Source organism: Heterocephalus glaber, unplaced genomic scaffold, assembly GCF_053883595.1.
Source record: "Heterocephalus glaber isolate CG9 unplaced genomic scaffold, H.glaber_assembly_v1.0 deba00001572, whole genome shotgun sequence".
Classification (NCBI taxonomy): Eukaryota; Metazoa; Chordata; class Mammalia; order Rodentia; family Bathyergidae; genus Heterocephalus; species Heterocephalus glaber.
This window is the reverse complement of record NW_028258357.1, coordinates 18,539,821-18,565,906: the sequence shown is the minus strand read 5'-3', so window position 1 is coordinate 18,565,906 and position 26,086 is coordinate 18,539,821. Positions and strand designations below refer to the sequence as shown.

General features: G+C 37.8%; 1 protein-coding gene across 23 annotated transcripts in view; it reads right to left on the bottom strand.

Annotated features, from left to right (window-relative positions):
* Positions 1 to 26,086, bottom strand: part of Ano4 (anoctamin 4) — a 366,091-nt gene that overhangs the window by 173,358 nt on the left and 166,647 nt on the right. For 19 of the 23 annotated variants that reach the window (XR_015443559.1, XR_015443558.1, XR_015443557.1 and 16 more), the window contains one exon: positions 9,672 to 9,776. The exons of the other annotated variants lie outside the window; for them this stretch is intronic. Coding sequence is in view for 16 of the 19 variants with exons in the window: in XM_013072270.3 (XP_012927724.1) it covers positions 9,672 to 9,776 (105 nt within the window). In the remaining 3 variants the exon portion in view is untranslated. The remainder of the gene's footprint in view (positions 1 to 9,671; positions 9,777 to 26,086) is intronic. 23 annotated transcript variants of the gene reach the window in all.

Here is a 26,086-nt window from a genome sequence, read left to right as displayed (position 1 = left end):
ATGGACAGAAAACTGGGTTCATAAATGCTAAATACAGCTGGGTGCAGTTAGAAGTGACAAAAATGGATACTAACCCAGCTGTGACTCCCGAATCCATGCTATTTCCAGTAGGCTTCTTGTTTCCGTGGGAAACATTCTACTGTTCTGACATTCTATTTGGCTTTCAAGAACAGGAAGCCATTTAACTGCTAAACAATTATCTTGTCACTGTTTTAACATCAATCTGAATAAAGCTAGACTTTAGAGCTGTAGTCCAACAGGCTTGACACCTTTTGAAATTTAACAAATAGATCAAATTAAATGTTTTTAAAAATTCAGAGAAATACACAGAGACAGCACAGCTCTGAGCAGCACCTTTGTCTGGGATTTCAGGAGCTAAACAACGTTTAGCATTTATATGACAGTAGCAACCCCAGGACTCTGTAGATGTTCATTACTCTTCCAATGCATATGACAATATCCCGAAGGCACAGGCTGCCTGGTTTACAATAGGAATAAAGCAGGAGCTAATATAAAGAACTCAAGATAAATAAATACAGTAATTTGGAAGGACATCAATGCTTCCATAGCTTGTTTTATTCCTTTTCAATAAAACTAGCAGTTGTCAAAGTGTGTTCCCTGGAACTCCAGGATCCTTTGGAGGAGCATTAGGGGCATGAAAAGGGCAAAGAATAAAGTAAGTGAGCAAAGCTCCACTTACGCCAAAGAGCTCAGTTTCTCTCTTTTACGTACCAAGGTTGTATGTTGAAAATATATTTAGGGGAAGAAACAAATTCTATTGCTTTGAAATAAGTGTAGAATCTTCTGCTAGTGGGTTTGGGCAACAAATGGTGATGTTAACTTCTCAGAAAAGGAAACCTGGTATTTCAATTATTATGGACCTGACAGTAGGCATCTTCTCTCTGCCAGGGAAAGTTCTATGAAATGCTTTTATTACAGTTTATATCTAAAATGTCCCCCAACAGTTTCATGCGATTGGAAGTGAGGCTTTTTTGCAAGGCCTTTAGATCACAAAGGCTCTAATCTCATCTGTGGACTAATCTATTAGGAGACTAATTGATCCCATTATTGGGACGTGATGGAGATTGAGGATGGGGGCTTTGGTGAAGGAAGTGGTCATGGGAGTGTGACATTGGGGCCTATACTGTAGCTGGTCTCTTCTCTGACTCTTTTCCTTTTTGCTTTCTGGCTGCCATGGGGTGAGCAGATTTCCTCCCCCATGCCCTTTTGCCATGATGTTTCTAAACTGACACCAGAAGACCATGGACTGAAACCTGCAAAACCACAAGCCAAAAAATTTTTTACAACCTCTAAATTGTTTACTTCAGGTATTTTGTCATAGTAACAAAAAGCTAACTAATACACATTGAAATTCAAAAAATGTCTTTGTAAATAAAAAGAAATTATAGGATTTTAAAAGATGTATGGTCATTATAAAATGCCATTGCCTTGTCTTGGCTCAGTAATGGTGGTGTTTATAAAATAGTCCAGGGCTTGCACCCCAGTGACTCTGCAAAGCACCAGGATCATTAACTTGTTACTACAACAGCATGTTTGCTATGAAGAGCTTTTCTTGCTCCTACTTTTTTTTTCTAAAGAAAAAGCACCTCGGTTATTCCGATAACAAGGCAGATAATGACGGCACTTCTTGCAACCCTGGAAATGATATTTAGAGAAGAACAGTGAGCCACATGCAGGCTTTGTTCATTAGCCTTGTACTTTCTCACAGTGTGAGATGAGGTCAGTAGTGCTCTGCATTAAAGATCCTCAAAGTCTACTGGCCATAACGTCCCCCTTTTTGGAATGAGCACGTGCTTTGGCTTCAGACAGATCTAAGTTCAAATGCCAGTCCCTCCTCTAGCTAGCTACTGGTTTGGATAAAGCTTATTCAAGCTTTAATTTCTTAATCTTTTCAATGGTCATAATACCATTTCCTAGACAGGAGTGTTGTGAGAAATGAAGACTCAGATGGCAGCCAACACTGACACAGTGCTTATCATGCACTGGGTACCACTGTGTATGTTTATTATAACCATTTTTCTTTTATAGATGTGGGGATTAAGGCAAAGGGAAATTAAGACTACATGAAATGACACAAGTAGAAGGCCAAGCCTAGAGTTGTCACACAAGATCACATGCTCCATACGTGCCAATCCCCATCCCTTCCCCTCTGAAATGGAGTGAGAGCACACGTTAAAACAGGAAATTAAAGCTCAAGAAATTGGATTCTAAATGACTCACGAGGTGTCACTAGAGCAATGCAGCTCCCCAGCCAAAAAAGCACAAACCAGCACCACTGCAGGAATAGCTTCATGATTGTGAGGGCACAGGTATAGCACAGAGGGTCCAACCACAGGATTCAATAGTCCAATAAGCCTAACCCACAAGTTCTGATTTCGAAGGCCTATATTTCGCCCTCTTTCCCCTGTTACAGCCTGGTGGGACATAACACAGTTGTCTTCCAGGGTAGGAACACCATCCAAGAGTCCCTGCAGTATACATCTGCCTATGCTGGGGACTAAGACAGGAAAAAATGAAAAAAACAAGAACAGTGAGTCAAAGGCTAGGGGATTGAATGGCTTCTAGATAGAGCTGGGCAACAGCAATAATTTAAAGCAAGAATTAAAAGTTTCAGTGTAATCTGAACAGTGACTAGCTAATGCAATAAAAGTTCATACACACACACCACACACACACGAAAGCTTGCCTGTGGACTGTAGAGCTTAACACATGACTCTCAGTCTCATTTCAGAAGAATGTATTTTAAAATGTGCCCCTCCTTAAAGATTTATATTTTAAAACTTTAGTGGTTAAAAAGCAATTTCAAAAAAAATTAAATTGATGCTATGTGCATAATAAAGTAGGCACTTGAATCTTTATTTGTAGAAGGTCTGAATCTTACTAGAAAAACTCAAAAGTTAAGAACTGACCCGTGACTTTATTATCATTACATCAAATTAAACTTGCTTCCAAATTCTCATTTTATTGGTTTGGTGATAATTTAATTTCACTGCTGACATTCTCATTCTCAGCCTTCCATATCCAGGATGACCCAAAGGCCCCAGCAATTTTTTTTAAGGAGAGGAATGTGGTTTTTTTTCCCCCCATTAACTTTATTGGTACATTTTAGGTATACAATACAGTTACATTCATCATTGGGATCTTGTACCATTACATGAGGCTCTTGGTTCTTATTTTTTTCCCCTTCCCTTGCCCTCCCTTCACCCCCTCTACCCTTCCCTATTTGCAAAGACCTTGTTTCCATTTTTTTCCTCTTCTCATATTTTTTCCTTTCCCTTTTTTCCCTTCCCCTACCCCTCCCACTTCCCCTGCTCTTTTAGACCTTTTCTTCCTGTTACACAATATCAGTTATACATTTTTAAAATTACAATATTAAGATCTAGGAGACATTACCACAGATTTTACACAATTTAAAAGGATATAGAAAGCATATTACAAAAATCTTTTTTGAAATAAATTTGACAACTTCTAAGAAGTAACTTAGAAGACAAATTAATGAAACTAACTCTGGAGGAAATATAAAATTTGAATAGGACCTATTAAAGAAAGTATATTCCTAGCTTGAAAACTTACCTATATGACAACAGCAGGCTCATAAACATTTTAACTGATAAATTATATCAAACATTTAAAGCAGAAAAAAGAAGGAACACTTCTCCCCTCATTTTAGGAACTCAACATTGTGCTAATCCTAAAACTGGATAAAGATAATAGAAGGAAAAGGTATGAACATAGATAGAAATTTGTTTAACAAAACAAACTCTTAGAAGTCAGATCTGGCAGGATGTAGAAAGTGGTTTTATTATAGGGATGGCAGTGTTGGTTCAGCATTGGAAGATCCACCCCCAAAAGTCATCATTTTAACAGAGGAAAGGAGAAAGCCATATGATCCTGTCACTAGTTGGAGAAAGAGTATTGGACTAAATTAAACAGCTGTTCATGGTAAAAGCTATCAGGAGACTAGAAGGAGAACAAAACCTTCTCAACAGGTCAAAGACATGTACTCCATACTTCCAACAAAAACTCCTTCTATGAATGGAGAAGATACAATGCTTTCTCCCTAAAGTGGGGAACAAGGGCATATATGCCTACTCTTCATCTGTCCATTAGACTTTGAAACATAGGTCTAAATCAAAATAGTCTGGCAATAAAATGACACAACTAGGATAGGATTGGCACAGCAGAAGCAAAATCTTTATATGTAGATGAAATGATCATCTAAAGAGAAAATAATAAGAAATCTCTAGGAGCCCCTAGAACTTGTACTTGAATTTAGTAGGATTAGAAAACACAAGGTATATATAAAAATGCAGGTCTGTGTATACTTGCTGTAAGTGAAGAACTGGATAATGAAATTTAAAAGTTATGTAGGAGTACAATGGACCCAGAAAAGCCAAAAACAAAAACAAAAACATAAACAAAAACAGTGTTGGAAGACGTTTAGCACCCAATTTTAAGACTTCTTCTAAAGCTACAGTAATCAAGGCAGTGTTGGTGTAAGGAAAGACATATAGATCATTTGAATAAAATAGAGAATCTAGAAATAGAAACACACATATATGGTCCACTGAGTTTTGAAAGATTATTTAACATTAGCATTTTATAGAATATAAACTCGATTCAAGAGCCAAGGAAGAGACAGTGTCTTCAGCAAATGGCACTAGAACACCTGGTATCTGTATCTAAAAAATTAACCTCAACCCTTTTTTTCCATACATGAAAATAACTTGAAGGGATCTATGAACCTAAATATGAAAGCTTAAAGTATAAAACTTTAAGAAGAAATTATAAGGGAAAATATTTATGAATTCAGGGTAGGCAAGAACTACCTAGGATACAAAAACCATGATGTATAAAAGAAAACAAATTGATAAATGAGATTCCATCAAAATTTAGAACTTTAAATGACATCATTAAAATGAAAAGTAGTCCTTAAACAGACCATATTTACAATGCATATAACCTATGACCAGAATATATAAAGAATTCTTAGAGCTCATTAATAGACAACCCAATTAAAATGTAGACATAAGATGATAAATAGCCAGTATAGTACAAGGAATGGTGTGAAACTCTAGAATCAGAAAAATACTAATCAGTACAATAACAAGATTCAATTATGCAGTCATCAGGGAGATGAAGTCAAAAGTTTTAAAAGCCTTGTCATGACCTTTTCTTTTTGTTGGATTCTCCCCCTTTGTGTTTAATTTGTCACACCCAATGGATTCATTCTGCTGGGTTTCCTGGGGTTGTGATCCTCATTGTCTTTTCCTAGGGTATTGTCTAAAATTTTTTGGAGTGCCAGTTTGGTATTCATGAAGTTCCCGAGGTGCTCTTTATCATGAAAGTATCTTATTTCTCCATCAATTTTGAAAGATACTTTTGCAGGGTACCTTAATCTGGGTTGGAGGCTGTTTTCCTTTAGGGCTTGAAATACATCACTCCAAGCTCTTCTTGCCTTGAGGGTTTGCATTGAGAAGTGGGCTGTGATTCTGATGGGCTTTCCTTTGTATGTGATTTGTTTCTTTTCTCTCACTGCTTGTAGAATTTTCTTCTTCTGTTGGATTTCTGGAATCCTAACTATTATATGCCTATGTGTAGATTTTTTTTGATTAAGGCTAGCTGGAGTCCTATATGCCTCACTTATCTGTATGTCAAGTTCTTTTCCCCTCCTTGGGAAGTTTTCTGCCATCACCTCTGTGAAGAGTTTTTTTATGTCATCTGCACTCTCTCCTCTTTCTTCATTGACTCCAATCAGTCTTATGTTATTCTTCTTTACATCGTCTAGCAGCTGCTGGATTGATTTCTCATGTTCCCTCACAATTTTAAAGCAATTTTTCTTTTTAGGAGAGGAATGTTTAGTGAGACCACCATTCAAATCTCCAAATGTATTGCCTATTGTTGAGCTGCCCACCTCCCGAATCTACAGTGAAATTTATCCATTTACCATCCATTTATAAATATGTATTAAGCACCAACCACATTCCATGCTGTTCAAGTTATTGGGGATATGATAAAGACACAGAAAAATGAGAGGGCCACCTTCCCACACCCTCCAGCACTCCTGCTGGAGGCTGGGAGCCTATCCCGCCCTCATCCACGCTACTACTGCAGACTCTGAGGGTCCTGCTCTAAAACTGCTCTGCTCTCTGTTTCTACTTCTGCCTAAGCATCAGCCCCTTGGAAGCTCAGATGTACAGAAAGCAAAAACTAGGAACTTTAGGCGAAACTCTGCCCAAACAAGAGTTCAAGGGACCTGGCCGCCATCTTGGGATGGAGAGGGAAGGGTGAGAATAGAAAGGGAAGGAAAATAATGCCAAGGAGAAAACCACCCACTCACTATACTGTTTTCTTAACTTCATAGCCCCACCTGGGGTGGGGGGAATGAAGTAACAAAATAACCCTACAGATACAGAGGTCAGACTGAATGACCTGGTGCTTCATTAAACTTCTTCGTGAATGTATTCAGTTCAGGATTTAAACACAGTGAGGTGAAGGATCCTGAAAGTGATGAAGATGAAGTTGCTTTAGAGAGAAATATTTTTAATGAAGAATACAAGAGTCATTTGTTCTGGCTCAGCAATCCTTGTATTTGGTTAATGAATAAGTGAGAACCATTTCTCCCCCAGGGGAGTAAAAATGAAATTAATAGACACTGAAGAGAAAATAACTTTTCACGCAAAGTTATAAAATTATGTAATTATTTCATTTGATTTGAAAGATGATACATTGGGGCTGGGGATTTAGCTCAGTGGTTCCACCACCCACCTCTCAGGCACAAGGTCCTGAGTTCAATCCCTGGTACCATAAAAAAAGATAGATTGTACAGTGCTCAAAGGTTTTAAGATTTTTTTTCAATAAATGATAAAAGCTGGCTTTTATGTAAATGCTGGAAATGAACTTAATAAATGTTCTGAGGGGCCAAATGAACTTATATCAGAATAAACTAAAGGTTTATAAAGGATGATTTTTATGGTACTATTTATTATCAGATCTTCACAAAGACATGTTTGTATATGATGCTAACTGCTATACTTTAGAATGCTGATCTCTTTATAAAGAGAGGAATATAAATTTATGATTATGTTCTATGTAAATTTCAGAATGAGAAAATGGAAATTTTACTTCACTTTAAAATGAAAATCAAGATCTTTATAGCTTTCACATTTTCTAATGATTGAGAAGTAATCTATTTATTCTCTTATTATAAAATGAGTCTTATGTGAAGTAGATCTGCAAAGCTGCCTACATAGGGTGAGTCTTTTCTTGTGATTTAGGCCATTGATGTACCTTCAATCTCTACCTAGGTTCTGAATAGGATTCATATAGTTAGCCAGTTCTCTGCAATTTTTAAGTATAAAAATGCATAGCATGGTTTTTGAAGGGATGTATCTTAGGGTATTGTTTCTAGAAAGCTTTGAGGACCAGTAAGTATTGATGTGAAAAATACAGAACTCTGAACATCAGTTTAACTTCTCCCCTACAGATATTTTTGCTGAGATTATGAAGATGATGGAAAGATTTAACTTTTTTAAATTTCAATTTTCTTTTAGAATTTTGTGGTCATGTATGTGTAACCTTCAAGATCAAGCTAGAATAGAAGTGTGGGGTATGTGTGTGCGTGTGTGTGTGTGTTGTGTGTGTGTGAGACAGACAGAAAGACAGAGACAGAGATAGAAATATTCAGTAATTGTATATTGTTTTGAAGTTGAAAAAACCACATTCAGCTTCCCAAGATTTATGGTTAATCTGTGATAATCAATAGATAATTGTATGTCAGACTTTGTTCTGCTAAATACAGAATTACTAGGAACAATAAACTCCTTTGGCTTTTAACCATTTTATTCTTACCTTTTCATATTTTGATGCAAGAATGTTCCCATCATGCATCTATATTGTAAAATACATTGACATTATTTTTTCCTGCAGTGCGCACACCCCAAATTTACCTCATGTATACCAACAGTGTCTCAGAGCGACTGGCCAAACTCAAGTTGATTTTCCAGGCCTCCCTGTTAGATGTAAAGCTCATAAAGAAAACAAGAATTGTTTTATCCATCCATTTGTCTGTCCATCTCACCTGCTATTTGCCAGTCACTCTTTAGGCATAGGTACTTGAAAGCATTGGTGAACATTTTGGTATAAAAATCCAATTTATGGAAAATAAAACCATTTACCGCTAATATCTTGTGCAGTTCAAAGTGAAAACAACCTGATTGCTTTCTAAGAAACAGACATTTCTATGCGGAAGCATAATGTAAAAGGATATTTATTTGAACTCAGGACCTTGTGCCTGAGAGGTGGGCGGTGGAACCACTGAGCTAAATCCCCAGCCCCAATGTATCATCTTTCAAATCAAATGAAATAATTACATAATTTTATAACTTTGCATGAAAAGTTATTTTCTCTTCAGTGTCTATTAATTTGATTTTTACTCTCCTGGGGGGAGAAATGGTTCTCGCTTATTCATTAACCAAATACAAGGATTGCCGAGCCAGAACAAATGACTCTTGTATTCTTCATTAAAAATATTTCTCTCAAAAGTAGCTTCATCTTCTTCACTTTCAGGATCCTTCACCTCACTGTGTTTAAATCCTGAACTGAATGCATTCACGAAGAAGTTTAATGAAGCACCAGGTCATTCAGTCTGACCTCTGTATCTGTAGGATTATTTTGTTACTTCATTCCTCCCACCCCAGGCGGGGCTATGAAGTTAAGAAAACAGTATAGTGAGGAATGCAGATGACTATTAAAATTATTCATAAGAAAATTGCTACAAGGCTAGGGATGTAGCTCAGTGATAGGGCACTTGCCTAGCATGTAGCAGACCCTCGGTTTGAGTCTCCATACCCAAAAAGATAAATAAATACAATTAGTACAGAAATGCAACACCCCAAAACTGAAAGTACAAAAAAATCCCATGTTTCTTTACACAAGGCTCTTCACATCTAAACCCCTCAAATCTAACACTGACACTTAATTATTTGATATTAAGAGAGGAGTTTCACCATCCAGAATTAGAGCTCTGGTAATGAAACAAGAGTGTAATGACTTCCCCATTGCTAAACCTGGAATTTGGGTAAATGTTTTGATTATGATAAAATTCTTAGTGAAAATTCTAGAACACAAATAAAACAGTCTAAGAAGAGCTAAGCTTGATTGATCAAAATGCTTAGAAACAGGGGTTCACTTGTGAGACATGGCCCGTTATCAATGACTCCAACATCTTTTTGGGGACTAAGTTCCTGATTCCAGCAAACCAGATCAATGTTAACTTCTTACATTTGGGCAGAGGAATGGTATTTTGCTTTCTTAAAGGTTTTTCTTTTATTATAATTAGTCAAGGCATCTAAAATATTATAATACTTGAAAATTTACCAAATAGCATACTAAATATACAAAATGTGTAATTCAGCTACAGGGTTCTTCAAAAACCCCAATATTATGTGGCTCAGTTTCACAAAATTAAACTCCCATTTCACTGTCTCTTCTATTTTCAAGATTATTTTTTACAGTGTCTCTTCCAGGACATCATTTTATCGTTATTTTTTAAACCTCGGCATTGAAGGTTTCTGCTTTTCTTATCCCCATCCCAGATGTTACAACAGTTTCTCCTCTCATGGTGAATTTAAAATTGGAGTGAAACTTACTTTCTTGTATTGCATTAAGAATCTCTGAAAAGTCCACATCACTCCTTGGGCCGTCAGGGAGTATTTGCATATCCAGCTGGTAGCCTTGCAAATCCACACCTCCTTCTGGAGAAATGAAAGATATTCACGGAGTTTGGATCGGGTATCAGAGAGCCCAGTGCTCGGGCCCAAGGAGAAGCAATGTGAAAATCCAAAGGAACAGCTAGTTTATCCTCCTACTTGGATAAACGACTTGAAAAAAAAAAGAAAGCAACAACAGCAGCAAAACAAAACAATAACCAACAAAGAAGACGAGGAACAAACACATTCCATTTGTTCCTTATGGAACAAAAAATGCTCAATTCAATTTCCAATGCAAAAATAAACCAACTAATTTTTTTACAATAAGACATACTTCATAGTGTTTACTGAACATTTCCTGGCTGAACAAGATAACATGTTAACTTCCACTCAAGGACATTTAAAATTCTTTTCAGCTGCGTGAGGATAAAAAGTGACATTCAACACAAATGCATCATACTACCATTTTCTTCCAAATTATAATAATTCATTCTTTAGGAAGGACTTTAATGTTCTTGATAATACAGTATCAATATTTTTCCCTCACATTTGGACCTCCCTGTTACATCTTTTATTTTTCAATTATACCAGAATCTTGTTATTTGTTCTATGAAATAATTACACCCCATGCAGTAGGTTTGTGTGATGATTTGGGTGTGTTCTCAACAAAGAAGGTCTCAATACTCGGGGAGGCAGAGGCAGGACGGCTGCAAGTATGAGCCCAGCCTGAGCAATTTGGTGACTCAGTGAGACCCTGCCCCATAGTACAGAGAGCTGGAGACGTAGTGTGGAGCAAATGTCCTGGTTTCAATCCTCAGTACTGGGGAGAAAAGGTTTTCTGCTGCTCCGTATACTTACAGAACATTCAAGGAAGTCAAAGAACCAAACTATCGAGAAGTAGCTTTATCATTAACAGTCACACACTTTCTCAGTGGTTCTTAGTAAGAACGTGTCCAATTTGAGGAGTTGGCAAAAGCAAAAAGCCAATGCTAAAATAGATACTGATGTGGCCTGATGAATAAAATGGGGCATGCCCTAGCTACAGGAATCTTCATAGAAATGATCCCTTTCTGAGCTCAAAAAGTATACTTAATCTTACTGGTTACATTCCTAAAATTCAGGAAGAAGACACAATCACTGCTTCAGATGGATACTCATTCTAGGAGGAAAATGCTCACAATTAATAGAGTGGAAGGTGAGCTTCAGGTGGGCAGGGACTTAGCACCTGGAACAGTGCCTGGCACACAGGACGCCCTCAGAAAACATGGGCCGGATGAATGAAAGAGGCCCTGCAGTAATCATGAAACAAATACCCAGGGCTACAAGCAAAGCTCTGAGCTCAGATTCTAGAGTCACAGAGACCAGCATCAGAACTCTTTAGGTCACCCTGAAACTCTCTAAATCTTAGTTTCCTTGTCTATAAAATAGGAATGATAATTACAGACTCACAAAGCATACATGAGGATTAAATGAAATAATGCACAAAAAAGCTCTTAGCTGTCAGAGTCCATTCTCAATAAATGGAAGCAACTGTATTATTATCTCCATCCATGACAGCCATTACAGCAGCACTGGCATTCATGGAGAGAAAATCCTGCTACTGAACACAGCCACTGTCAAAAACCACTGTTGAAAGCCAGTCCCCAGGGACCTTAGCATGCAGACACAGTGGTGAGCTTTGACAAACTGCTCTGCAGTTACCTGGAGGACAGCTTCTCAGACAGGACATGCAAAGATACCTCCCTTCGGGCCTCAATTAAAACAGGTTGATTGTCTTTCTTCCCATGGACAGACGCTTGAAAGAGCTAGAGCAAGGTCCTCACATGTTTCAATGTCTTTGCTGGCTGGGCAGTCACTGCATCCTGTTCAGTGGTCAGAGCTCACAGTGGCAACAAGGAAATAATAAGACTATTCAGCGCTGCCCTTCTGCCGGGCTCTGTGCTGTGTCTTTTATCTTCTCCATCTTTAACCTTGGAAAGGAGGGGCATTGGGATGGAGCAACATGTTCCAAGTCACACAGACCCTGAGGTACACAGAGGCTGCGGCTTCATGCTCTTACCAATTAGGCTTTAATACCACCCGTGTCGAAGCTCTCACAAATGCACACTACTGAAAATAAGAGATTGGATTTACAGAATAAATGTAATAGCACCCCATAGAATAACCCCACAGTCTAATCCTTCAGATCAAGACAAATCCACTGCATGACTAACAAAACAGTGACTCCCTAGAATGCACTAATACCCAGAAGTTCAAGTTATTTATTCCTTGTCACTTTCAGGAGCTCATAAATCCATGCCAGAAGTAGGTATGACTGCTAAATAACTACAGTTTTTAATAATTACAATTTTATGAAGTTTTAATATTTTTTTAAACCATGGGTCAGTATAGAAGCATAAGAAGACACAAAAGAAACAACATAAAGGAGGCATATAGACCATTACATTCTACATTTAAAGAATATTTAGGGACACAAGCAAATGAGAAAATTATACAGGCATTCAATACTATAGAAAAAGGGATGATACTTATAGTGTCACAACCTTATAGTTTAGGTATAGGTATGCCCTAAGCATATTTAAAAAAAAACTAGACTAGAAAAACAGTCAGGAAGAAAATATTCCAAATGGGTACAGAAGTTATTACCTGCTGTGAAATTATGGGTAGTTTTTGTCTTGTTTTATCCTTTATCTTTTCTATATTTTTCACAAAAGCATAAAGCATTTTTATAACTTAAAAGACATTAAAAAATTCAGACTGAAACAATGAAATATAATAGTAATTAGAGTTCAGAATTCAAGATCTAAAAGGCTACAAATACTACACCATATATATTAAATATCCAATTTAATGCAAGTCTTAAACTGTGTAAATCAAACAGCTCCAAACTGTAGGATGTCACATCCTTTTCACGATAAACATAAAGACTACATTTGGAATCTCCAATATATAAAGCATTTCTGACCCTCTGCTCTAGAATACAGAATCCACTTTCATAAAGAGAATGTCAGGGCTGGAACTTCTAGCGGTAAGCCATTCTTTAAATCCTGGAGTGACAAAGTACGGGGTGTGGTAAAACAAGAACTTTCCTAACTGGAGGTGATCAGTGTGGGAGGACATCTTCAGAGGAATCCCTGAGACGACAATCAACACTGCCTAAGTCAAAGGAACTCGGTGACTTCTGTACATGGAATGTGACATGTCTACTTTGTATTTTTTATATTTATTTATCATTAGGCATATAGTTGTGATATCATTTCTAAAATATTAAGAATCCAAGTTCTTCCCCATAGTCAAAGATATCTCTAACACTTGGGAGGCAGAAGTCTGAGGCAGGACGATTGGTGCAAATTCAAGGCCAGCCTGAACTACATAGGGAGACCTTGTCTCAAAAAACAAAAACAAGGGCTGTGGATTTAGCTCAGGGGTTCCACCGCCTGTCTCGCAAGCGCAAGGTCCCAAGTTCGATCCCCGATACCAAATGCCTCCCCCAACCAAAATTAGAACAAAACAAACAAAATACCACAAAGCTATAAAGCAGTAGAGGAGAGGTTGAAGATGTCACAGTTTCAGAGTGGTACTCTTTAAATTATGACCTCAAAAAGTCCTAGTAAGTAACATGCAACAAAGTGCAACACCAAGGAAACTAAACAAAAATGTTGCATAAGAAGGAAGCTAAAAAGATTCCTCAAACATGTGAAAAACATACCGAACAATTTTTAAAAATTAAAATTGCTATACAATCCATCTGACCTCCCAAATCAGCTTTAGCTTTTCTCATGCGTGATGAATCGGAGTGGTTATACTGAACTCTTCAGGGCAATTTTGTGGGGTGAGCAATGTTTAAAATAAAGCCAACTTTGATAATGGCATTTACATTTAATAAAAGGTCTTCAGTAGGCAAATAATAGTTTAAAATTCATTTTAGACTTTTATCTAACTTGGATTTTAGCTAAGCACAAGAGGAACAACAACAAAGAGCTCTAAATATGAGTTTCTCAATTAGCAAATATACCAGCGTCTCTCCCATTTCATCTCTGTAAAGACCCACCTCCAATTCTCTGCTTCAGGAAGATCCTAATAAGTAAATGCCACTTTTCAGTCCACTGAGCCCACAGCTACTTATGTTTTATCCTTTCCTATATATGCTTCCCATTTTTAAAAGGCAGGTGAAGCATTTACCAGAGTATGGAGCAGACAGGGACAGCAGGAGACCCTAATTCTCCCCACCTAGGTCGTGTCCTCATTGCTTGCACCCTCACCTATGGGAGCACATTGCAAGCTAGGAGCAAATCGCATCCATCTTTGGTCTCCTACCAAACCTAGAACAAGACTTTGAATATAGTCATTGCTCACTTAATGCTTTTTTACTGTAATTTCACATTATAATAATAGATACAGACTACAAAAATGCTCCAGTTTTTCTTCCTAATCTACTATTTAAAGCATCTCAAGATGCCTGTGAAAAACATATGCTAGATCATGTTTTTCATAAAGTCTTTAAAAATTTTTATCAAATAATAAATAAAATCTCAAAGTACCAAAGGGCTTACAGTGAACCCAACAGCTGCCCCTTTTACAATCCCAGTTTTTTCCCCAGAATGACCATTTTAAAATTTCTGTTGGATACTTACCCAGGAAATCAATATGCTTAGCTATTCTACTAGATTGCCTTTATTTAATAACTTTAAAACATTATTTACAATTCCTTTCTTCTTCAATAAAATATAGACAGATCTTATATTTGCAAATTAACACAAAATGGTATAAAATAGATTTTCACATCTGGATTTGAATTCCACTTTTATATGACTTTGAGCCATTAAATAATATGCCTCATTTATAAAATAGAATGAAATTGTTGGAGGCTTTAAAAAGACTTATATATGTAAATAATTTGGCCCATTGTATTATATCATGGTGGTTCACTAAAACAATTTTATGACATATTCCTTCTCGAAAAATGAGGGCCTGTAGTAAATAAATGAGGGCCTACAGTAAATAAAAACAATTTGATTAAAAAAAAATAAATCCTGTATGTTTGGGCTTAGACTATTTTCTGAGGAAAATCTGACAAATTAAATGTTGCCTTGCCAAGTGGCAGAAAAGACACAGAATACATAAAGCGGGGGAAAGAAGACAAATGATATTTTCTGTGCTTTCCACATACTGAATAGCTCTAAGCATTTGCCTACATTCTATTTGCATTCTACAAATAAAAAACGGTAGTTCCTCTCCCGAGAGGCCTGTTTCATCTGAATCCTCACAAGTAGCATTTTTTACAAAAGGGGTAGCAGGATTTCAAAACTTGAGCTCAATATCTAAAATAAATCCACATGTGTAGTATTTTTTAACTTAATAGGCTGCAAAGACACTGATTTTTAAACTGGGGTTTTGTTTTGATCTCCTTATGGGTGAACCCAATATTCCTGTGATTGTGTAAGGATAAGAAGTCTATTCTGAAGGGAGAAAAGGGCATTTTACTGTTAACGACTCCTCCTGCACCAGCCAGTGCTGAATAAGGACATACAGGTACCAATTCTCCAGCACGAATGTGATTGTTACATGCTGCAAAAACAGAATAGTAAAAAAGAACTAGAATAAAATAAATTCTGACTTAAATTTTTAAAAAATCTTTGAAGAGAAAGAAAATGAATGTTTCTGGAGGATCTGAAACTGGAAACCTTAGACTTACACATGGGACACTGCATGGTTCTGGAAAGACTTTCCAACCTCCTGTTTCTTGATTTCATTTACAGAGCTCACCAGCGTCCACTTAGTGTGCCCTAAGCCAGAAAGGCTTCACAATAGAGGTGGCTTAGGTGCTGTTGGAAAAGACATGGAAATCATGCTCTTTCACGTGCTCAGTGCTGTGTAACTATTATTACGAACAGAGAGATGACATGCGGTCATTCTTGTGCAGAATCAAGCTTGGCTTACAATAGCAAGAATAAACAGATTGACTCGCCCACACTCCCCACACTAAGGCTAAAGCTATTCACTCAGATGATTCACACTAGGTGGTCCTAACAACCCAGCCTTGGACTGGGTCCTGACTGGAGAACCACATTTGGCAAACAGCAGGTAGATTTTTCTCAGGTCTAAAATAGAAATAATAATTCTACTGCTTCAGGCAATAATGGCTGACCTTCAACAAAACTGCTTCTACGCTTCCCAGGACTGACAAGATGCTAATCTGCCGGGTTGTAATACCTCCGTGGCCTAAAAGCTACAGGTAGCACCAGGGACTGGGACTCCTGCAGATGGGGCTCCTTGGTGCCTCACAGTCTCATGGGTGCTGAGGTCTATGGCTATGAGGACAAAGATTTTCACAGAAGAGGGGAAGAAAGAAACTTAAGATTAGGAGGGGTTATGGAGCAGAAAGTCTAAGATTTTCAACTGTGCTGCAATGTTGTTGACTTTTCTTAGGGGGATAATATATTTTTATTAGTGTATGTTTGCAATGTATCACAGTTACATTTGTTTGGGGGACTGGTATAGCATACCTGGATCATTTCCGCTCCTTTATACCCCCCTGCCACCTCCTCCTCATTCCCTTCTCCATCTTGAACAAGTCTGCCTTTTGTTTCCTATCATTTCTCCTTTGCTTAACTCTTTTATTTACTTATGTTCTAGGTTTCACATAAAAGAGAAGCCATACAATATTTAACTTTCTGTAACTCTCTTAACTGGACTGTTAAGTCCTGGTATACACAAGGGCTGGAGGTGAATGTAAGAGGAAGATGACCCTTGGAGGATTATAACCTCCCGAAAACCAGGACTCTGCCCACCTGCTGCTCAGGGCTGGGTCAAGAAAGCACAGTAGATGCGCACCGTTAACTGCCTGCCTGCCATGGCTAAGGACTTTTGCTTTTAAATTCCAACTCTACTCATTACACTCGTGTGCCCTTGAGCCAAATGCTTAAATCTCTCCAAGATTCTGCTTCTTTCCAGGCTAGCTTTTGGCTGTGAACACTATGCAGCCTGTATCAGCCTTGAGGTCACCATTCTCCTGCTGGCCTCCTGTGTGCTGGGATCACAGGTATGCCCAAGCTTCTTAAACATAACAGTATTTGAAACAGCCTCCATGTGGCAGTTAATCCTAATTGTCAATGTGACAGGACTGAGACTCTTGGAGAGGTGGCTGGATCAAGGGGGTGCTGTACTCATCGGTGGATTAACCACTCATGTGCCTGGCTGAGTGCCCTGTTAGCAGGCGGGGCCCTGCTGGAGGGGGTGGCTCAGTGCGCATGTGCCTTTCGCGGTGTATCTGTCCCTGGTGTTCTTTCCCTGGCTCTGCTTCCGGCCGCCATGAAGCTCTGTTCCATCACTCCCTTCCGATGTTTCTGCCTTGGCACCAGCTGAGCACGGACTGAAACTGGGAGCCAAATAAACCACTTCCTCCTCTAAGTCGTGCAGCGCATGTTGTACCAGCCACAGCAAAGCTGACTTATGCACTCACATAGAAGAAGCAGTTTTAAATTCCACAAAACATACTTTTCTTTTCAGTACCGGGAATTGAACACAGGGCTGCACACCGAGCAACATCCCCTGCCTGCTTTAAATATTTTTATTATTTTTATTTTTTAATTTGAGAGAAGGTCTCACTAAATTGCCCAAGCTGGGCTTGAACTTATGATGCTCCTGCCTCAGCCTCCCAGAGTTCTGGGATTACAGGTGTGGCCACCACACCAGCCTCATTTCACTTTTTTAGTGGATGCCTTATGGCTTTTCTTCACTCATTTTGTGTGCTCAAATGGTTGTGAAAAGGCTCTTCAGAAAATTCATTCTGAATGTATCACACAGGACAAAATATGTGTGTGTGCCCCCTTGGCAAAGGAAAGAAAAAATGCAAATAAGGGAAAAATTTAGTATGTATTTTTAGAAAGCAATTTTATTACTCAGCAAATGATAGCAAGGGAACCAATACCAATTGCCCACATTTACCAAGGCCTCAAATAGCTTGTTTCCCTAAGTGCCTCTCTATTTACTAAACTCATATCACACATCTAAAATAATCCACTTAAGAAGGAAAAGATTCAAATAAAGGATGATTAGTGTTATTTCTAAACCACACTATTGTTTTGAAAGACACCACCTTTACCTCCCATACAAAGAGAAATAAAACTGAAGTCCAGTTTAGTCCCTTACAGTCTTTCTTCCATACAATTTCAAAGTTGTGTGGAAGACCTTCTCTTCCAGCCACACCAAAAATCCATCTCATAAACAGGAAAACAAATAGATAATTTCACCTGAGCTTCAAATTTATTCAAGCAGAGCAGCCTTAGGTTCAGTGGACAAGTTACAACTACACTGCTCAATAAAATGTCTGTTTTCAGAAAAGGAGATGAGAAAAACACCAACATTTCAGTCAACTTATCCTTATCCTCAAGAAAAACAAGTTGGTTTCGAGCAACGAGCGAGCAGATGGGTGAGGACTTCAGCCACTTAGAGCTGCTGCATGGAGCTGTTGGGTGGAGCTCCACCTCCAAGCGACAAGGGGAGCTGAGAGGGCGCCAACAGCACCACCCCAACCATCCCCCCCGCCCCCGGCCTCCTGGCTGTGCTGCTACCTGGTTCCACACTGCAGAGGCACAGGGGGTCATAAAGGACATTGTCCTGAGCTCCAGAAGATGGAGCAGAAGTGAACAACAGAAAGAGGGCCTCTCTCAGGCTCCTTGATGAAAACTGAAGCCCACTGGAAAAGTGAAGAGAATCTCTGCAATAAAGGCACACCAGACCACTGTGCTAGGTAAGTTGGAGTGATCATCACCTCCCATTGGAATCTGGACTATCTCCAGGGGAAGGGCAGCTGGAACCTGCAGTAGAGCCTTGCAGAGTTCAATCCTGCAGGAGGACAGGAAACTCACCTTGGGACTTGCAGCCAGAATTCAGCCTGAATCTCATGGGTCTGTGACTGGCTTGCTGAGACTCACTGACTTATATCTGCACACTGTTGCCCATGTTGTCTATTGTGACACCAGAGACATACCCTGAAGGAGGCCCTTCATTTTTATTCTTTATTTGTTATTCTCAAAATTATTATTTTTTTCTCTTATTTTTAATTTTTAATTTTTTTCTACTCTTCAAATTCTCTCTCTCTCTCTCTCTCCCTCCCTCCCTCCCCCTCCCTCCCTCCCTCTCTCTCTCTCTCTCTTTTTCTCTCTCTCTCTCCCACATTGTTCTTCTGCCTCTGTGTCCCTGTTCTGGCCCCAATTTGGATTTCTTCTTTCTTTTTCTTTTCTTCTCTTTTTCCTTCTCTCAATTGTCATTTGTTTTAAAGGAAAGTAAACGCAGTTTCTAGTCTCCCTATTAATGTTAGGTTGTTCTGTTCTCATCTTAGTTCCTTCATTCTGTCTTTTCCTCTTGTCTTCAACAGTTTCCTAGAGTTTGTGTGATCTTCCTCTGTCCTCACTGCTAACCTTTCCCTATCCTTCTACCTAACTATCCCTCCTTCCCCAACTTCTTCTAAGTCCCCATCCTGAAGGGTAAAGTTGCTATATTGAAGAGTTCATTCACTATAGACATATTTTGTGCTGGTCGTTGATTTTGATTTAATTCACACAGTTAAAGGTGATAGATTAGTAACTACCACAAATTGTTATTTTCTCAGCTATGCTTCATGCTATTGCATTGCTGATTGTATCACTTGGGGTAAGGTGTTGTGATTGATCTAATCAGTTGTCCTTCCTGGTATCATGAAAATGAGATAGCTTCAGAGTCATTAGACACCAAAATCTAAACACTAGCTATATCTGGAAGACACCTCTGAGAAGCAATCATTCTGTAAGGGTTCTAAATACAAGCAACAAAGACACTTTTACAAAAGCAATATCAAAGTATCAACCCAGGAATTAAAACAAGGACAGTACCGAAAACAAAAATAGAAATGAGAAGACATTTAAACAAGGCACAAACCCAGTCTTCCAGCCCACCAAATTCTGGGGGAAAGGAGGTGGAAAAGTCTGATAATCAACCACCTAGACACCCTGAACTGATAGCACAGGAAGTAACAAAACAGATGAATGAGACTCTAGAAAAATTCAAAACAGAAATAATCTCCCAGATAACTACAGAAATGGTGAACAGAATGAAAGACATAATTAGAGACTCTAGAATAGAAACAGACAAAAAAACAGATGAGTTCAAGACCATGATGGAAACCATGAATGCCCAACACAGGAAATAGAATCCACGAAACAGATTTGAACAGATATCCAGGAGATTAAAAACTCTATTGAAAGCATACACAGCAGACTGAGCCAATCTGAAGACAGAATACCAGATATAGAAGACAGGATGGCAGTCAGTGACCATGAAAAGAGAGATCGCTTAAAAACAGTAAGGGACCATGAGAAATCAATCCAACAGTTCCTAGATGTTGCAAAGAATAATATAAGAGTGATAGGAGTCCATGAAAAAGCAGGAGAAAGTACAAATGACATAAAAAAAAACTGTTCACAGAATTAATAACAGAAAACTTCCCAAACAGAGCAAAATAATTTGACATACAGATAAGTGAGGCATATAGGACTCCAACTAGCCTTGATCAAAAAAAAATCTACACATAGGCATATAATAGTTAAGATTCCAGAAACCCAACAGAAGAACAAAGTTCTACAAGCAGTTAGAGAAAAGAAACAAATCACCTACAAAGGAAAGCCCATCAGAATCATAGCAGATTTCTCAACACAAACCCTCAAATCAAGGAGAGCCTGGAGTGAAGTAGTTCAAGCCCTAAAAGAAAATAACTTCCAACCTAGACTGATGTATCCTGCAAAACTATCTTTCAAAATTGATGGGGAAATAAGATACTTCCATGACAAAGAACACCTGAGAAATTTTATGAATGCCAAACCAGCACTTCAAACAATTCTAAACAATATCCTAGAAAAAGACAACAAAGGTCAAACTCCATGAGGCCCAACAGAGCAAATTCATCAGGCAAGGAAAGAAGTTAAAGGGAGAGAGAGAAAAATAAAAAAGAACCAACCACAGGAAAATAACATGAAAATAAGTCATACATATCAGTTATAACCATCAATGTTAATGGCCTCATTTCACCAATCAAAAGAAATAGACTGGCAAAATGGATTAAAAAGCAAAATCCAACAATATGCTGTATACAAGAAATGCACCTACTTCAGAAAGAAACCCATAGACTGAAAGTAAAAGGATGGAAAACAGTTCTCCATGCGACAGGAACCTGGAAAAAAGCAGGGGTAACCATCTTATTTGCAGACAAAGTAAATTTCAAACCAAAACTAATTAAGAGAGACAAAGAAGGTCATTACATCCTTGTAAAGGGAACAATCCAAGAGGAAGAGATGACAATCATAAATATATTCGCACCAAAAACTAATGCCCCCAACTATACAAAACAAGTATTAGGGGACATGAAAAACCCTATAAGCACTAATACAATTATAGTGGGGGACCTCAATACCCCACTGTCACAAATAGACAGATCTAGACAAAAAATCAACAATGAAATACTAGAACTGATCCAAGCTTTTGAACAAATGGACTTAATAGATTTCTATAGAGTGTTCCATCCCACAAAATCAGAATATACATTCTTTTCAGCTATACATGGGTCATTCTCCAAAACAGACCATGTACTCGCTCATAAAACATGTTTAAGTACATGCAAAGGAATTGAAGTTATCCCGTGTATATTATCAGACCACAGAGCAATTAAACTGGAGATCAATAGCCTAAGAAACCAAGAACTTCAGAAACACATGGAAAGTGAATAACACTCTCCTAAACAACCAGTGGGTCACAGAAGAAATTAGAGAAGAAATTATACAGTTTTTACAAATAAATGATAATGCCAATATAACATATAGGAATCTATGGGACACAATGAAAGCAGTTTTACAAGGGAAATTCATAGCAGTGAATGCCCACACTAGGAAAATAGAGTGAGCTCAAATAAACAACCTAATGCTGAATGTTAAGCTCCTATAAAAAGAAGAGCAGGACAAACCTGAAGCTTGTACAAGGGAGGAAATTACAAAGATCAGAGCAGAAATCAATGCAGTGGAGACTAAAAGACTGATACAACAAATCAACTTCAAAGAGTTGGTTTTTTTAAAGAATAAATAAAATCAATAAATCCTTAGTCTGTCTACCTTATCAAAAAAAAGAAAGAAAAGGCTCAAATACATGCAATTAGGAATGAAAAAGCTGAAGTCACAACAGATCTAGGAGAAATCCAGAGGATCATCAATACCTACTTCAAGAACCTGTACTCTAATAAAATGGAAAACACAGAAGAAATGGACAGATTTCTAGATACATGTGAATTACCAAAGTTGAATGAAGAAGATATAAAAATTCTAAACACTACAATTACAATCAGTGAAATTGAAAATGTAATTAAAATCTACCAACAAAGAAAAGCCCAGGTCCTGATGGCTTCACGGCTGAATTCTACAAGACATTTAGAGAGGAATTACTGCCACTACTCTTTAAACTTTTCAATGAAATTGAAAGGGAAGCAATACTTTCAAATTCATTCCTGGAAGCAAGTATTACTTTGATTCCAAAACCAAGGAAAGACCCAACCAAGAAAGTTAACTACAGGCCAATCTCCCTAATGAACATAGATGCAAAAATCTTCAACAAGATACTGGCAAACAGAATACAGAGGGTCATCAAGAAGATCATACACTCTGACCAAGTTGGATTTATCCCAGGGATGTAAGGATGGTTCAACATATCCAAATCAATCAATGTAGTACACTATATTAACAGAGTCAAGGACAAAAACCACATGATCATCTCAATGGATGCAGAAAAAGAATTTGATAAAATTCAACACCCATTCATGATAAAAACCCTGCAGAAAATTGGAATAGATAGTCTTTATATCAACTTGATAAAGGCTATCTATGAAAAACCAACAGCCAACATCATACTAAATGGTCAAAAACTGAAAACCTTCATGCTAAAATCAGGAACAAAACAAGGATGTCCACTATCACGACTCTTGTTCAATATAGCTTTGGAAACATTAGCCACAGCAATTAGACAAAAGAAAGAAATAAAAGGAATAAAGTTTGGAAAGAAAGAAATTAAAGTGTCATTATTTGCTGATGATATGATACTCTACATAGAAGACCCAAAAAACTCTGCCAAAAGACTCTGAGACTGAAATGACAGATTTAGTAGAGTAGCTGGATATAGGGACAACACTCAAAAATCAATAGTCTTCTTGTACACAAATAACAGACTCACTGAAAGAGAAATTAGGGAAACAATCCTTTTCACAACAGCATCCTCCAAAATGAAATATTTAGGAATCTAATGAAGGAAGCAAAAGACTGCTACATTGTGAACTACAGCACTCTGAAAAAAGAGATCAAAGAGGATATAAGAAAATGGAAAGACTTCCCCTGTTCTTGAGTAGGAAGTATCAATATAGTGAAAATGGCCATACTTCCAAAGCTGCTATACAGATTCAATGCAATCCTGATTGAAATCCCAACAGCATATTTCACACAACTAGAGAAAACAATCCAAAAGTTCATCTGGAACCAGAAGAGACCTAGAATAGCAAAAGCAATTCTAGGCAACAGACAACAGAGTCATGGCAGGGGTTATCACAATTCCCAACTTGAAACTATACTACAAAGCTACTGTGATAAAAAAAAAAACCTGCACTGGGCCGGGGATTTAGCTCAGTGGTTCTGCTACCTGCCTTGCAAGTACAAGGGCCTGAGTTCGATCCCTGGTACCAAAAAAAAAAAAAACAAAAAAAACCACACAGCATGGTACTGGCAAAGAAACAGACCTGAGGACCAGTGGAACAGATTAGAAGATGCAAAAACAACTCCAGACATACTCAGCTACCTCATCTTTGACAAAGGAGCCAACCATCCTCACTGGAGGAAAGATATCCTCTTTAATAAATGGTGCTGGAAAAACTGGATTTCAACTTGCCAAAGATTAAAACTAGACCCCTATCTTTTACCTCGCACTAAACTAAAATCGAAGTGTATTAAAGATCTAAATATTAAAACAGAAACACTAAACTTGCTGGAAGACAAGTTAGGTAGACCTCTCGAAGACACTGGCATAAGAAAGGACTTTATGAACAAATCCTCAGTAGCACAGGAACCAGCACAAAAAATCAACAACTGGAATCTCATCTTATTAAAAAGCTTCTGCACAGCAGGAAAAACCACCAACAGAACTAAGAGACAACCTACAATATGGGAAAAAAATTTTACAGCTGTTCCTCAGACAAAGGTCTACTATCTAGAATATATAAAGAACTCAAAAAAATCAGACCCCCCCAAATATAAAGACCCAATTCAAAAATGGGCATCTGAAATGAACAGACATTTCTCAGACAGAGAAGTAAAAGCAGCAAATAAATATATGAAAAAATGTTCAGCATCACTGGTCATTTGAGATGCAGATGAAAACAACACTGAGATTCCACTTTACCCAGAAAGAATGGCTGCTATTCAACCAATAACAAGTGCTGGCGGGATTGTGGGGAGAAAGGAACCCTTCTCCATTGTTGACAGGAGTGTAGACTGGTGGAACCACTGTGGAAATCAGTATGGAGATACCTCATACAACTAGGATTGGAAGTCCCATTTGACCCAGCTATTCCTCTCCTGGGTATCCTCCCAAAAGAATTAAAAGAATCATACCACAGTGATATATGCGCACCCAGGTTTATAGCAGCACAGTTTGTAATAGCTAAAACTTTGAAACAGCCCAATTGCCCATCAACTGGAAACTGGATAAGGAAGATGTGGTTGTTTTTATAAAATAGAGAACTACTCAGCCATAAAGAATGAGAAACTAGAGAAATTTATAGCTAAATGGATCCACATGAGGCCATACTCAAGTGAAATAAATAGGACACACATGTGTAAATACTGAATAGTTTCTCTGGTGTGAAAAACTAAAAGTGTAAATAAGAATCAAAATGTATAATTGATATTGTGAAATAGGAAGAAAATGTTTAAAGGAATAGGGGAAGTGGGAGGGGAAGGGGAAAGGAAATAAGGGAAAAGAAAAAATATGAGAAAAGGAAAAACATGGAAACAAAGTCTTTTTAAATAGGGAAGGGTGGAAAGGGTGAAGGGAGGGCAGGGGAATGGGGAAAAAATAAGAACCAAGATCCATCATGTAAAGGTACAAGATCCCAATGATGAATGTAACTGTATTGTATACCTAAAATGTACCAATAAACTATATGGAAAAAAAAAAAAGAAAAACAAGTTGGTGCACTGGAAAAAAAAGTAAGAAATTAAAGATGTAAGTTCCAGCTGCAGTTCATCAATGATTAATTTTGCACTTTTAGGCAAGTAATTTCATCTTCTCAACCAAAGTAAAATAAGAGTATTTCTACTTCACCAGCCATTGAGAAAATTAAATGAAATGCAGGAGCAACATTTGTGGAAGCTCCTTGGAAGGAACAGAATAGCATCTCCTTGTAAGATACTGGTATCATGACACTCACTGTTCTAAAAACTGGCCATGCATCTACCTTTTCCTTATTTCTTTTCTTTTCTAGATAAAAAGCATGTTGTAAGGTACTTACTGAGTTGAAAATGTTCCTAATTTGAGATCAGGCCTTGACATTATTTCCTGAGAGTAATCTTTGAAACTCAGGAAAATAGGAATAAAATTTATAATATCAAAACCAGAAAAAGGGAGTATGAATCATCAAAAGCCCAGTGCAGGGTAGAACAATAAGAGAAACTAGAAAGTGAAAAATCACTTATATAGAATGAAATACGAATAACCCATTATGATCAATAGACTCTAACCGGTCCATTCTTAGTTTTGTTTTCTTTTGCCAAAGTTTGAACTACTACAGGTTTTTCATTTAATTTTTCCAAAACTTTGTTATGTTAACTTGCTGGAACTGTTGCAAAGTTGTTTGAAGGGAAAGGTACTTGCTCATTAAAGGAGAGAATTAGGCCACCTGAGCTGGAATCTTGCTTCAGTCTCTTCCTGGCTATTTCACCTTGGGCAAGTTACTTACCCTTCTCTGGGCTTAAGTTTCTACCTCCATAAAACAGAGATAATAGATATAATGGGAAATACATGAGAGAATGAAAGCAAATAACCTAACTACACTTGAGGTAGAAAATATACTAGAGTGCTTAATAAATTGCAGCTATACTTCTGTTGTTGTCAAGCTATGGATTTCATACCTATGCATTCAGACAGCATGACAGTCATTCTAGATCACTGGAAATAACAAAATCCTGAAGTTTCTCTCCCATGAAATCAATATGTGCCGGTATTCAAATGTCATATCTATGTAAGTGGAAAATAATCACGCATAAAGAGAAAAGGACCACTTAGGTTTTAAAAGT